Source organism: Micromys minutus, assembly GCF_963924665.1.
Source record: "Micromys minutus genome assembly, chromosome: 9".
NCBI lineage: Eukaryota > Metazoa > Chordata > Mammalia > Rodentia > Muridae > Micromys > Micromys minutus.
Window position 1 is genome coordinate 54,604,645 of NC_137978.1, and position 15,270 is coordinate 54,619,914.

Genomic DNA, 15,270 nt, shown 5'->3' on the forward strand with positions numbered 1-15,270 from the left:
AGCTAGAAGTCTTCCTTACAGGGCCGAGTCCGCGTTACTTTGGTTTGCAGGTACTTTGGTAAGCGACAACAGGTGCACTTGCATGGAGGGGGCGGGGCGCACCCCAGCCCCGCCCCCTCCGCGCTCCCCGGGTCCCCGCCCGCCGCGGTGTCGCCTGGCCTTGGCAGCTGCGGGCGCGGCGCGAGGCGATCCGGACGCGGCGGCGGGGACGACGACACAGGAGCAAGCGGAGGCCAAGCCGCGCAGCCCCGGCTCGCGGAGACATGAGCCCGCGGCCGCCCACCGCACCCCAGGCGCAGTGGCTCGGCCCCGCCACCCCGTGATGGGATCCTGCGTGTCGCGAGGTGAGGACAGGGCAGCCCGGGACGCGGCGAGGGGCGGGAGCACCAGCTCTTGGCTCGGGGAAGAAGCCAGGGTGGGTGTCCGCCCTTCACGGACCAGCCGCGCCCCAGAGGACACGGTACCCCACGGGAACAGAGCTCGGGAGGAGGGCGAGCAGCGCGCAGAGCTGGCGGAGGTCTCCACACCCCAAGCCCCACGCGGTACCCGGCAGGTGGCATGAAGCAAGGTCCCGGTGCCATGCTTTCTTCTCCGCAGCTACACGCCTCCTGCGGTGTGCCTAAAAGGGGAGGGAGGCTTCCGGTTCTTTCTGGTCCTCGTTTGGGCTGCTGAGCTCCAGGAAGACAGACCCTCAAGATGCGGCCATTCTAGCCCAGGGTCCCTTCCCGCCTGGGGTGCCTGTGTCTTTAGCCCCAGATCCCCCTGGTAGAAAGGGGTCAGTAGGGATGGACAGGTTATCTAGGCTCCCTCTTCCCCACCCTCACCCCTAACTTTATCCCCACCCCCACCCGTGCTCAGGGGACAGGAGAGGACAGAGGACAGATAATGTTCCCAGTAACCCCTGAGCCTTTGTCTCTCACCTGGCACCTTGGTTATTCCAAGGTGATTCTAGGGAACTGGAGAGACTATCTCTCATCTGTGGGGTTTAGGGAGACCACTCTCTGTAGATGGAGGGCCATAGATAGGATTTTTATAGGTGCTGGGGGGAGGCATATTCGTCGTCTTTGGAATAATATTTTAGGAGAGGTTGGGAGGTGTGGGGACATGCCTGTAATCCCAGCACTCAGAAGGCAGATCAAGAGTTCAAGACCAGCAACTACAGCATAGAGAATTCAAGGCCAACCTGGGCTACATGAAAGCATGTGTCAAAACAAAACAAACCCCCAAAAGAGGTTGGGCCGTTGTCCCACTTGGGACTCTTACCCACTGTGGGAGCAGGGGGCGGGGCTGGGAGTGGGAGTGTCCAGAGGTCAAGTCTACCCACCCCAGCCCCAAGGTCTTGGAAGAAAGTGTTGGACTGGTCACTAATTTACCCAGGCAGGGAAGGGGAAAGTGGCCCTAGAGTGGGCTGGGCAGATCCCGTGGGGACCTTGGTCTGGGGGATGTTGAAAAGCGACCCTCTTCCATTCTCTGGACTCTGAGGGGTTTCTGTTCTCCAGTTCCAACAGGGTGGCAGGTATTCAGGGAAGTGACTCAGTTGGGCCCTGGAAAGTGTCAGTGCAGGAGGATCATGGGAGGAGAGGAGAGGAGCAGGGCCAGGCTGTGTGAAGTTGGTTCAAGCTGATTGGTGGTGACGTGGCACCTCGTGGGTGTCAAGCAGATAGGACAATCCCGTACAGCAGCTGGTCTGGTGAGACCCGAGGAACCCAGCATAGCATCTGGCCACTCTCAGAGTTCCAGCTGTCCCCATAAACCCCAAAGACTCATGGGTAGTTTCCCATGGAGGCAGTTGCGGGTGTGAGGTATCTGGACGTTTCCTTAGTGACCAGATGCCTTCTCCATCCCTTGGCCAACGCGTGCCCGAGTGCACTGACCTGTGAGCACCAGAGGCTAGACAGCAGGGATGCCTGCCAAGGCCGCACTGACTGAGACAGCCTCCATTCTTCTCCTGCACCCTGGGCTTCCAGAGGGACACCCCTAGATCAGGCCGTTTTGTCTAACCTTCCCTCTGTCCTGAGAGGACAGAGTCTGATTGTCTCAACGTGCACCCCAGCAACTTAGAAGTGAGAGATCTTGGGGTATGTGGATGGAGGGCAACCGTTCTTCTAGAGACCCAGCTGATGACCCACTGGACAGTGGTCACCTGCTCATCTGTCCTTTTGGACAGTATTGTGGCTCACTGGGAAACAGTAAAGACCCAGGTCTGAGTTCTCCACGCCTAGGCCTCAGCCTCAGCACCAGACAGCCAGCCCTTGGCCTTGTGGAGCTTAGGTGACCCTGAGGTGACCCTGGGACCCTCAGTTCTCAGTTCTCCGAGCCTGTACCTGTTGTTGACCACAGTCCCCTACCTGCCAAAGGTTTTCATGGGCCATGCTCAGAGCCTGAAGTAGTGGTCAAGGATCGTGAACTTTGCACTGATGGAGCCGAGAGCCTGCACCCAGCTCAGTCTACCCGGTCCCCCTACTCCAGGTCCAGGCCGTACCTGAGAGATCCCAACTGTTAGCCTCTGCTGCAGGGCTAGGCGATCAAGGGTCCCCACTCTCTGCTCCGTGTTCCCCAGTATGTAGTCATAGCGTTGATGGGGGATGGGAACGGAGTGTTAGCATTGGGTGGGGGAGGGTCTCAGTGGGAAAACACCCAATACTGGCCGCCGCTGTCAATGCTCAATAGCACCTTCTCTGGGGTATCAGCCTTCCCTCAGACTCCAGGCCTTCTTGGTAGAAAAGGAGACCCCTCCTGCCTCCGAGGAAGCAGTGGGTGCCAAGCATTTGTGCTGAAGACAGTGGGTTACTATACTGACCACACACACTGCATCTAGGAGCTAGCCTGTATTCCTTATCTAGTTCTTTTTTCTTTTTTTTTTTAAGTTTTAACTTTATTATTTTTGAGTCAGGGTAATGCCTGGCTGGCACTGAACTCAAGGTCATCCTCCTGCTTCTGTCTCCCAAATGCTAGAATTTTATGTTTGGGCAACCATGTCTTCCCTATTTTTTTCCGCTTGTTTAAATAGGGTCTCCAGGAGCCCAGGCTAGCCTTGAACTTGCTCTATCACTGAGGATGACCTTGAACTTCTGACCCCTTTGCCTCCGTTTTCCAGGTGCTAGTATTACAGGCGAGTACCACCATGCCTCAAGTATGTGGTGCGAAGGGACTGAACCTAGGGCTTCATGCATGTTAGGCAAGCACTCTGTCAACTGAGACACACCCAGGGCCTCTGGTTCATCTCTTTTTAAGGTACCATTCTTTGGATGCTTATCCTGAGCCAGGCTGAGCTAGCCTTTGCTCTCCTGACCCAGTTGGTCCTCCTTGAATCTGAAAGCGAAGTGGGTTCAGAGAGCAACAGACTTCTGGGATCACTCAAAGACCTCATGTCTGGCTAGGTTTGCTGGCGCTGTTAGCTCCTGGCTGCGCGGAGCAGATAGAAAGCCAGTATCTACCCCTCTGTCTCTGGGTCCCTCTGTGCCCACCTCTGCCTCCTGGTTCTACAGCTTCTCTGTCGACCCTCTTCCACCACAGCCCTCTCTTAGGGACCTATCCTGGGGTGGGGGTGAGGTCTCTAGTGTCCAATGCACTGGTTGTTAGGAGAGCAGACACTGGCCACCGGTGTGACTTTCTTCTGAAGAGTCAAAGATCTGGTGTGTCCTGACGGCCTGCCAGAGCTTCTACTGGGCAGTGGGAGTCTCTGTGGGAGACTTAGGAAAGAGTAGATGGGACTTGCCCTCTAAGAGTTCATTCTGCAGGGAGGGACAGTTTTAGGTTTAAAGAAGTCTAGTGGGACAGGTGTGTACACACATACACATACACACATACACACACACACACACACACACACACACACACACACACACATACACACATACACACCATGGGAAAAAATGACTAGAGGTCCCTTTCTGGAGATCAGCACTATTCGGTGGTTGGACTTTCATACCGCCCCCAGAATCTGGGCTCTGACCATGTCATTTACTACCCAGTGCCTTGGATAAGTCCAGACTTCATTTTCCCATCTGTCAAGTGGGTATGCTGCTACCTACTTTGCAGGATTCAAAGCGAAACCACAGGTGAGGAATCAACTTGGTGACTAACCCAGAGCAGATGCTTAATAAACAGGCAGTAGGTCCTCGCAGGCCAGGCTTCTCCCTCGAGAGAGTCACCTAGTTGGCTTAGGCCACCCTGGCAGGTAGCCTAGAGATGGCGCGACTGGAGTGGACTGGGCCCCAGGAGGGGAGATGGGTCTGGAAGGAGCTGGGGTAAGTGGAAGTCCTTGGTTAGGGATAGAAAGGAATTCCTTCCTGGGGCACCTCTGAGCTCAGCCAACTAGACCATTACATGACCAGCATGGCCCAAGGTGGTTGGGAAGGACACTGGAGAATGGTCCTCTGCCAACTTCTAGGGCCTGCTCTCCTGGCAGGGACTCACCAGGCCAATGACTCACACCTCTGGTCTCTGTCTGTAGTGACCAGAGGGTTCCCAAGGCCAACTCCAGTCCAGGAACAAGACTCAGGAACCCCACTGTCCAGAAAGACAAACTGAGGGACAGAGACAGGGTTGTCCCTCTGAGGGAGCCCTGGCCACCGCCATGTTGGTCTCTTTCGCCCTCAGCACACAGGGATGGAAAGCGAGGCACACGTGAAGATGTGACCCAGTCCAGAGGACTGAGGCCAAGGCTGCTCCTCTCCAGAGACAGGGGCAGCTCACATGTCGCAGCTGGAGGGACAACCTGGTGTGTCCTTTTGCCACAGGTGGCGGGGGCCATTTTGGGGAGGCAGCACCCCGGGCTTTGGACCCAGTTTGCTGTCCTCTAGTTTTTCAACTCCTGTGTGCTGCGGGGAAAGAACCCTCTTCACTCCATCTGCACCACCGTCTCCCAAGTGGCCGCAGGCTAATTCTCTTGCTCCTGAGACACACTCTGGGTGCAGGTGGCAAGCATGCTGACTAACGGCCTGGTTCACAGAGCCCCAGTGAATAGCTGTCTGAGCTCTGGACAGCTATGAAGCAAGTGAGAGGGAGCTGAGGGGCACTGCCTCAGAGTCAGCCAGGAGCCGAGCAGAAAGAATAAGGTCAAGTCGGGAGGGAAGCGCCACAGCGTGAAGAGCCCAGGTTAGATGTTATGGAGAACTGTCTAGATGGTTAAACTGACCGTCTGATTGGGAAGCATTCTTGATAAGCAGAAGGACGGAGGGGACCTCTGGGTGACACCCTTGTCCTGGAAGGATCAAAATGGTCTTCAGGTTGCCATGGCAACCGGAGGGCAGTCACTCCTGTAAGAGGTGGGGGAGAGAGCAGGTTCAAGACAGGGCCTCCCTGAGGTCAAAGGAGTAGGTATAAAAGAAGAATGTCACCACAAAACTCCCTTGGGGAAAGCTTTCAATATAGCAGGCATTAGAGATTCCCTGGGCTGTCCCCCAGCCCCACCCTATGTGACAATGTGTTTTTCCAGTCACCAAGGCCAGGTCTCAGCAGGGCTAAGAGCAGCCTGTGATTTCACCCTAGGCTGCTTCATTACCTGACGTCTCTATGGCAACCAGCCCATGACATCATGTGGCTAAAGTCTTCAGGGGCAGAGGGAGACTTTGTTAGGGCTCCCAGATTCCCAGATGGGATGGAGGTCAGGCAGGCAGGGGAGGGGCTGAAGCCAGGAGGCCTTGAGCCCACCAGATCCCCAACCAACCTCTGGTGTCACCTGCTGTGCTGGCTCCTTCTCACCCGTCCATTCACCTCACGCTCTGTAGCTGAAATGCTCACAGCTTCAGGGAACCTAGAAGCACCCCGACATCTGTCCAAGTACCCAGCACACCCCTGCAGCTAGACACACTAAGGCTTTGCACAACAAGCAGAATTCTAGAACCTTTTGTGTGGTGGTGGTGGTGATGGTGGTGGTGGTGGTGGTGTGTGTGTGTGTGTGTGTGTGTGCGCGTGTGTGTCTGTCTGTCTATCTGTCTTTGTGGTATGTGGTATGTCTGTGTGTATGTTGTGGTGTGCATGTGTTTGTCTTTGTGGTATATGGTGTGTATGTGTGTCTCTGTGGCATGTAGTATGTGGTGTGTCTGTGCATCTGTGTGTATGTTTGTGTGTGTGTGCGTGTGTGTCTGTCTGTCTATCTGTCTTTGTGGTATGTGGTATGTCTGTGTGTATGTTGTGGTGTGCATGTGTTTGTCTTTGTGGTATATGGTGTGTATGTGTGTCTCTGTGGCATGTAGTATGTGGTGTGTCTGTGCATCTGTGTGTATGTTTGTGTGTGTGTGTGTGTGTGTGTGTGTGTGCGGCTGTGTCATTCAGGTTGACCTGGAACACACCATGTACTCTTGGACCGGCTTCCAAGTCCTCACCCCTCCTGCCTCAGTCTCCAGCATTGGGATCACAAGTATAAACCACCATGCCTAGTCACAGCTTTCAAATTTAAAAAAAAAAAAAGAATATTTCTTTATTATATTTTATATAAGTGCACTGTAGCTATCTTTAGACACACCAGAAGAGGGTGTCGATCCCATTACAGATGGTTGTGAGCCACCATATGGTTGCAGGGATTTGAACTCAGGACCTCTAGAAGAGCAGTCGGTGCTCTTAACCACTGAGCCATCTCTCCAGACGAAAACATTTTAATGATTTTGAAAAACATTACTTTATATGTGTTTTGCTTGGATGTCTGTCTGTACCATGTGTGTTTCTAGTATGCAGGGAGGCCAGAGAAGGCCATTAACAACCTTGGGATTGGAATCTCAGACAGTTGTGAGCTGCCGTGTGGGTGCTGAAAATTGAATCCAGGTCCTGGGAGAGTAGCCAGTGCTCTAACTACTGAGCTGTCTTTCCAGCCCCGGACTTTTTTTTCTCTTTTTTTTACACGTACTTTTTTATTATGTGCTTGTGTGTGGGTGTGTTCATATGACATATGTGTGATGTTCATAGACCAACTTTTGGGAGTCAGTTCTCTCCTGTCACATTATGGCCCCCAGGGATGGGACCCAGGTCAGCAGCAGGCACATTCTTTCTGGCTGAGCAGCTTTTCTACTGTTACTTTATACCTTAAGGTATTAGGTATGGCCCCCATAGGCTCAGGTATTTGGATGTTTGGTCTCTAGTGGAACTGTTTAGGAAGGATTGGGGGTGTGGCCTTGCTGGAGGAAGTGCGTCACTGGAGATGGGGTTGGAATTTTCAAAAGCCCATGTCATTTCCAGTTAGCTCTCCTTTTGCTTTCTGCTTGTGCATCAGGCTGTGTACCAGACCTGCCTGCCTGCTGCCATGTTCCCCTCCATGATGATTGTGGACTTCCCCTCTGAAAACATAACCCCCAATAACTGTTTCTTCTATAAGTTACCTTAGTCATGGTCTCTTTAGCACAACGGAAAAATAACTAAGACAGACCTGTGGGAACAAATATATATTTTTAATCTTGACCCAGTGTGCACAGCTAGCAAATTCTCACCTGGGGGAACACACACACACACACACACACACACACACACACACACGGGTACACGCCTGTGTGCACGAGACACACAGACGCTTCATGACACGAGGCTGAGTCTCAGGCTGCCTCTGGCTCAGAAAATTTCCATTTTTTTTTTCCCAATTCATTTTTATTGTCTAAACAGACCTGGTGAAAAGCAGGCTGAGGATGTAGTTCAGAGACAGAGCGCTTGCCCACCACGTGCGTAAAAGGCTCCGGTTGTGATTTCCAGATAGAGGTCATTCAAACAAACAAACAAATAATTAAATGGGCAGCAAGTAAATGAGAAACAACCCATTAGAATAGCTTACATGACTTCTGAAGAACGGGGGAGGGGGGCCCCCCAGCCCCATCATGGAGTCCTTCCTTTGTAGACATGGGAGGTGCTGGAGCCCAGAGAAGAGCGTCGATAACTCGGGGTCACACAGCCAGGACTGGCACGCAGCACTGCCGAGCATTAGCACGTGGCTCAGCCCTCACTCTCAGAACCCATGTGGTCCTCTCTGCCCTGCCCTCCTTATGTCTGTCTGGGTCACTTTGGGGCAGGAGAGGACACTGGCCAAGACCTTGCCATCTCCTACAGTGTTCCAGACAGCCTGGCTCCAGCCTCCCGGCCTTGGCTCTGCATCCTAGCCTTGGGCAGGTCCCAGATCCTCTGGGCTCTTTCAGAATGTAATTTGGCTGAAAACTCTCACCTTGACCGCAGGCCTACTCTCACCTTCCTCCCTGCAGCGAGGCCGGATGCTCCTGAGGTGTTAGCTCTGGGGCCTTCCCTCTGTTGGGACCCCTTTCTTCCCTGACCTGTCTGTGGCTGGAGGTGTGGCTGGGGGCGTGGCTGGAGACAGAGCCCAGCTGTTTAGGATCGTCTGGAGTTCTGACTAAAGCTGGCTTGCTGCCACTGATGGCTGAACCCCCCTGCTTCCTTCCTTTGAGAAGCCCCTAATGAGAGCCTGCTGTGTGCTGGGCCCTGTGGCAGGTGCTGGGGCTGCTGTGACCAATAAAATAGACCACGTGGGGGCTGGGGACATCCCTGCAATTTCCCTGCATTCCATCCTCCAAACCCTTGTTAGGAGGCCAGGGCACTTGTGGTGCCAGCACTGAGACAACATGCACACACACACACACACACACACACACACACACACACATATATATATACATATAAACACATATACATATACATGCACATATACATATATGTGCACATAGTAGACAGCACCTGAAGAACGACACTCAAGTGTCCTCTAGCCTAGTGCACATTCTCTCTCTCACACACACACACACAAACATGGAAACACTGTCTCAAAGTAAAAAGAAAATATAGAATGTGTTTGTATACTAATCTCAGTTATTACAAAAGAGTAAAGAACATTAGCTGGGCCGGTGCACACGCCTTTCTTCCCAGCACCCAGGAGGCAGAGACACGTAGATCTCTGAGCTCAAGACCAGCTTGGTCTACAGAGCGAGTTCCAGGACAGCCAGAGCTACACAGAGAAACCCTGCCTTGAGAAACAAAAAGAAAAAGAGCCAAGACAAACAAAAAATCTTCTTGTACGATGATAGTGTGTTTTGCCTGTGTGATGTCTGCGCACTGTGCCTGGAAACCCAGACACCAGAGAAGGACATTGGAGCCTCAAGAAATGGTGTCACAGACAGCAGTGAACTGCATTGTGGGTGCAGGGAACTGAACCCAGGTCCTCTGGAAGTGCTCTGAACTGCCGAGCCATCTCTCCAGATCCTCGGACTCACCAGGCTGGGCTCAAACACACAGAGATCCACCTGCCTCTGCCTTCTTCATGCTGGGATCAATGGCGTGCACCACCACTGCTGGACAGCATTTTTAAAGAAGAGAGTTTACACTGGTGTGGCATCACACACCCTTAACTGTAGCACTTGAGGGACAGAGGCAGGAGGATCTCTGTGAGTTCAAGGATGGCTGGTCTACATAGAAAGTTCTGGGCAGGTTAGAGCTACATGGTAAGATCCTGTCTCAAAAATATAAAGTAAAAAAAAAAAAAATTACAATGGGATGGGGGCCATTGGCACAGACCTATAGTTCCAGTTGCCTAGCAGGTTGAGCCAAGAAGCTCAAAGATAGCCTGGGCTACATAGAAAAATCTCTGTCCCAAGATGGAGGCAGAAGTGGAGAAGGAATCAGAAGCCTTGCGTTTATTTATTTAATGTATTTATTTAATGTATTCAGAGATGAAGTCTCTTGTAGCTCAGGCTAGCCTCAAACTTGCTGCATATCCATGGATGACCTTGAACTTCTGATCTGCCTGACTTTACCTTGGAGTTCTGGAATCACAGACGTGTGTGGGGGATGCTGTTATACATGTTAGGCACATACTCTACCCCTGAGTTACATCTCCAACACCAGCCTCTTCCTTCCTTTTTACAGAGTATACAATTTCAGCCAGGTGGCCATGGCAGGTACCTTTCATCTCAGCACTACCAAGGCAGAAGCAGTTAAATGTTTGAGTCTGAGGCCAGCCTGGTCTACAGAGTGAGTTCCAGGACAGCCAGGGCTACACAGAGAAAGCCTGTCTCAAAACAAAACAAAACAAAACAAAACAAATAACCAAACAACAACAACAACAAAAACCCCCAAAACAAAAAAACCAAAACCAAAACAAGAGAAAACCAAGCGGCAATTAATAGGATTCTTTGTAGCTGAGGCTGGTCCAACTCCTGGGATTCAATGTTTCTCCTGCTTTGTCTGCATAGCCGGCACAAGTGTGCCCGTGCTTGTTTATAATACCACTGTTGTGTTGTTTTTCATTCTGTATCCTTTACTGATTAGCTTATCCCTTCCTTCACAAAGCTGAGAGCCCCCTGCTCAAAAACCCCTTATTTCCTTTCCTTCCACATCACTTGACCTGGGGTTTTTCTAAATTTCTCTTGTCACCACTATTTTCAGATCTGTTCACAAGTGCCCACAAAAACTGCCCCAGGCCCCAAGGCACAGAACTCCTGAGTCGGGACCTGCCCTCCAGCCACCCACCCGCTGTTGCTCCTGACCATGTAGCTGGCAAGGTAACTGGCCATTGTCACTCTCCTCCTGCCTGCCCTGACCCCAGTTGCTCTTTTATTTCCCTGAAGCAAGCAGAAACCGTTCTCAGTTCCTTTATTTCTTGCCAATCCCAGCTTCTCCCTGGGCAGTAGGGGCACCAGAGGCTTGGTGTTTATCTGGATAAGGCTCTGCATTGGACTGGGCATCAGGGACTGACTGGGCCAGACTTATTTAGAAAACACAACCCCACCCCAAAGGTCTTCCCTTGCCGAACGTAGGTTCTGCTACCAACCTAGAATAACTTAGCACCTGTTGAGAACCTCTCAAGAGTATAAGTTCGCTTCCATGTAGATCAGGAAGGTGTAGAGAGAGGTCCTGGTATAGCAAGGGGTCCTGTAAGGTGACTATATCGGAGCACCACAAGGACTTCAGGACATAGCCATGTGCGCACCGCCCCACCCCCACCCCGCCCTGACTGATCCCCTTTCTCCTCTTGCTTCAGGACAAGCAAATGGATTTCTGTTGGGATCCTTGGCAGGTCAGTGTGCCCAGCTGACATCACCTTCCCTTCCTCTGCTGTGCCCAGCCCAGACCCACAGTCCTGCCAGCCCAGGGAAGGGAATCTTGTGGGAATAGATAGGATCTCCCGAGCTTTCTGTGTCTGATCCCTGGCCATTTTCTGATCATAATCATGGTCTGAGGGGGGAGTGAGGTGTCTGTCCTACCTTCCTACCTACCCCCTTTTCCTTTCTCTACAGAGGTGCTTCCAGACCACCAACGGCTACACATCTGATTCTAGAGCCTGCCCCAGCAACTACAGTGTGGCTGCCCTGGCTACTTCATCCCTTGTGGGTAGGTCAGGATAGCCCGCTTCGGGCCCTTAGAGATTGTACACTCTTCCACCGATGTGCCAACAGATCGCAAAGGGACAGAGGCAGGCCAGGTTTAACAGTTTTCAAAATTGCCAGACTTCAAGCTGGGTTCCTTCTCTCCGGAGTTGAATTGCTGAGTTTTCAGCCCCCCCCCCCCCCCGAGATGGCTCAGAGGGGAGGACGCAGGCTCTGGGTGTCTGAACGCGTGCTCTCCCACGTCACCCTGGGTTTTGTTCCCTAGAAGCAGAACCTGAGGTGGGGACTGTGCTCCCCCAGGGGACTGCTCTTGGGCGGGTCTCTGGGGAGTGAAGGAAGCTGAGGATTTTGCTCAGTGGGACTCTCTCTGCCCCTGCCCACTGGAAGCTCTGCCCCATGGCAGCCCGAAGACTTCATGGCACTTAAAACCAAGTGTGTGGCCTTGATTTTGCTCCCTGTCCAGTCCTCGGTTGCCCATGAAGACTGTGTCACCTTGAGGGCATGAGGCTGTCCCCCAAAGCTGTGGTAACTCTCTGGGGATGATGTGCCGGAAGCCAGGAGCAGCAAACCCGAGGTGGAAAGGGGGGCGTGTGAGCCGCTGTACACCTAGGCTCCAGGCAACCCTCTGCGCCACCCACCAGGCTGCTTGGCCCGTTAGTCCCTTCTCTTCACCGCTGTGCCCCACACTGCCCGTTTCCCCCACCCCAGATCCTTCCATGTTCCTTGAGGGCCTGGCTGCCTCCCTTCATTGCTGTCTCTGCAGCTCCCTCCTCCCCACACTCCTGCCCTGAGAAACACCTCCTCTCCCACTGCACTCCACTTGGGGGAGCAGGTCTCCCCTTCTTCCTCATATTCCTGGTCCCTCATTTCTGACCTTGGAACTCGGGTTCCCCTGGGCCCTTTGCCTGCCTGGCTTCAGGGACTCTGGGGAATGCCCAGTTCTGTTCCCTACCTCAGTTAGTGAAGATGCTGAGCTGTTGTCGCTGCTTCCTTGTCTCTGTCGCCCTCCTGTCAGTGAGCTCCCCCGGCCCTACCTCTTGCCGGGTCCCTACAGTCCCTGATTGCCCCGTCTCCACCCTTGAACTTCAGTCTTTGGGATACAAGTGACCCATCCGACCCACCTCTTCCCTGGTTGGTGCCTGGCTGTGCCATGCCCATGGCTCTCCATTGCTGTAGAGATAGTGCCAGGTCTTCACCTTGGCCCTCTATTCCCGCTCTGGCCGCTGAGAGGCTCCCAGCCTCGTGTTACCTCTGTGTTTCATCCTTGGCTTTATGGTGCCGAGGCAGCACTTCTGTATCTTCAATGTCACCTAATCTATGAAACAGTTGCCAACCTGGCCACCATCTGTCCCATCCCAATAGGCCATTGGAGAGCCCAATTCCAGGCCACCTCCTCCAGGCAGTACTCCCTGATGCTCCTCCACTCACCAGAATCTCAATTCACAGATCTGGCAGCACAAGGCAGCTCCGCTCCCCCAGCACCGCTAATCATGAATGGAAGGTGCTGGGTTCCATGGCCAGTCGGGGAAAGGAGTGGGTTGAGGACTTGATGCAGGTTCAATAAGACGTCAGGAGTGAGGGGGCATACAAATGGGCGGGGCATGCAAATGGGCGGGGCATGCAAATGGGCGGGGCATGTAGAGAATGAGGGGCCATCGGGCCGAGGTGGGCACAGGGCAGGATGTGGGTAGTGCGAGTAACTGGTCATGGTTACAGGATGGCCTGTAAGTACTTGGGCGTCGTGAGCTGGGGCTTGTGTTGGGACGGTCACCCGATGGCTATTTGTGGCTTCGCAGGGGTGGTGCAGAGCATCAAAGACCACATCACAAAGCCCACGGCCATGGCCCGTGGCCGAGTGGCCCACCTCATCGAGTGGAAAGGCTGGAGCGCCCAGCATTCGGGCTGGGAACAGTCCCCCACAGAGGATGATCATTACTGCTGCCTCCCGGATGAGCTGCGTGAGGCTCGCTTTGCTGCAGGTGAGTGGGGGACGCGGTGAGAGGCCACAGGCTGGCTCTGCGGCCTGAAGGTGGGTCTGAGCACAGTAAAAGTACCGGTGGCGGGCGGGGCACCTCTATCACCAGGGCACAGAGAGACAGCTCAGAGAGGTCCATATAGGCATAGAGCGCCTCCTTCCCACCCCTGTGCTCACTGAGTCTAATCTTGCTGTCCCCCCTCCCCCACCTTCCAGGTGTCGCCGAGCAGTTTGCCATCACGGAGGCCACTCTGAGTGCCTGGTCCTCTCTGGAGGACGAAGAACTGCAGCCCGAGGACAGTACCCAGGGTGCCTTCCAGCTCCAAGGTACAACGGGGACATCAAGGCAGGGTGGGTGGGGCAGCCCTCAGGGCAACACCAAAAACTCTCAGCGGAGTTCCCTCCCCCGACCCCCAAGGCGGCTTACATTCTTCCCCAGGAACCCGGGGCTAGCACTTCCGGCTTACACATTCCCAGGGGCTGCCCTGATCAGAAAGGAGAGACTGGGTGGGGTGCAGTTTCAGCTGACCCCTGGTGGATTGTGGGTACTGCTTTCCCAAACCTGGGTCCCGATAGCTTAACAGTGACTTAACAGGGCCTTCTCACCCTGGCCTGGCCTCCCGCACCTAGGGAGGTAGTTCACAGGACGCCGAATTCCATCTCGTCCCCTGTACTCCCTTTTGGTGTTCTAGACCTCGAGAGCATCTACCTTCAGGACAGCCTCCTGAGTGGCCCTTCACAGGACGACAGTCTCCTAGCCTGCTCCCCTGGCCTCACCCTGGATGATGGCTGGCCCTCACCAGAGGAGCCCCCTAGCCCCACCCAACAGCACCGGCAGCGGCTGCCCGGGGCCCAGGGGCCTGAGGGCGGGGCCCGCATGCGCGGTTCGCTGCGGTCTGTGGACAGTGGTTCTCTTTCAGAAGAGGAAGACGAAGTGTTCTACAACTGAGGCGAGCTGACCAGTTCATTTTTCACACCCTGCTGGGAGCCCAGCTGTACCAGTGTACCACGGGGCATCCTCTGGACTCCTCAGTACACCGGGTGGAGTGCGACGGGGTGCTGGCTATTACTCCTGGGGACCGCTCAGTGCCTCCAAGGACCTGCCCACAGCCTGCTTCGGGACTCTAGGCAGACACCAAGGCAACCAGACCCAGGAGAGCTGACAGTCGGGCCCCCAGGAGGACACCGTGGAAAGATTAAGAGGCTCGTTTGGAGGGGTTCTGGGGAGCCAGTCTCGACCTGGGCTCAGCCTCCCCACCCCCCCATTCAGTCTGGGCATCTGCCTTGTGGAAGGAAGGTGGGGCCATTTCTCCTGGACTCTCTTCAGTCTCTGGACTGCCTGTCCTTCCTCTCTAACCTGGTTCCTCTGTGACCGTCCCATGTCCCCAGCCAAAAGGACCCGCGTCTTTTCTCTCACACCCTCTCCCTCTCCGACAGGGTTCTCTGGTGACATTAAAGTAGTGTGTTCATCTTGGATGAACTTGACCTGGTCTTCCTGGGGAAGGCGTGTTGCTGAGCTCCGAGGGATTAGGGAAGGCTCTGACCTCCAACACACAAACAGGGGAGAGGCCTCAGTGGAGGAGGCGCTGTGTATCTTGATGTTGCAAAGAGCCCCACCCAGGGACCCTGCTTTACCAGCTGGACCACAGTCAGGGAGACTGAGTCTGGATGGCAGGCCCACACACATACAAGGTCCTCTGATAAGTGAGGCCAAGCATCAGAAAACCTGGTGGGGACTCTCTCACCCTTCCGTCTCCCCGATAAGGTGTGGAAGCTGAGGGGCCCCAGACCCAGCCCGTGATGCTCTTGTGAGCACCAGATGCCCCAAGAGCTTAACCTAGGCCAACACTAGAACCCAAGGGACCAAATGCAAACTCTTGAGGGAGAAAATGGGTTCTGGGAGTCAGCTTTATTTTTATTTTCCAGGAGCTACTGGTTGTGGATAGATAATCCCAGAAGCTACATGCACGAGGGTGAGATCTGTCC

The 15,270-nt window shown here is 54.1% G+C and overlaps 1 protein-coding gene across 2 annotated transcripts; it reads left to right on the forward strand.

The window, feature by feature from the left end:
• The first annotated feature begins 201 nt into the window (after nt 1–201).
• FAM131C (family with sequence similarity 131 member C) lies at nt 202–14,725 on the forward strand. Of its 2 annotated transcripts, XM_080922158.1 has the most exons (7): nt 202–344; nt 10,369–10,484; nt 10,964–10,999; nt 11,220–11,313; nt 13,106–13,288; nt 13,501–13,611; nt 13,977–14,725. In XM_080922158.1, exons 1-7 carry the CDS (start codon nt 323–325, stop codon nt 14,231–14,233), a joined length of 819 nt encoding a protein of 272 aa, XP_080778284.1. In that variant the 5' UTR covers nt 202–322; the 3' UTR covers nt 14,234–14,725. The 2 variants fall into 2 exon arrangements, with proteins under 2 accessions (XP_080778284.1, XP_080778285.1); XM_080922159.1 differs by lacking the exon at nt 10,369–10,484 and having other exon boundaries at nt 211–344.
• The last annotated feature ends 545 nt before the right edge of the window (nt 14,726–15,270 follow it).

What these genes read in the sequence shown, in the direction of transcription:
- FAM131C (XM_080922158.1), top strand. Translation starts at nt 323, where the DNA reads ATGGGATCCTGCGTGTCGCGAG. An exon ending in GGGATCCTGCGTGTCGCGAG is followed by an intron (nt 345 to 10,368) that starts GTGAGGACAGGG and finishes CACTATTTTCAG; the next exon opens with ATCTGTTCACAAGTGCCCAC. An exon ending in TCTGTTGGGATCCTTGGCAG is followed by an intron (nt 11,000 to 11,219) that starts GTCAGTGTGCCC and finishes CTTTCTCTACAG; the next exon opens with AGGTGCTTCCAGACCACCAA.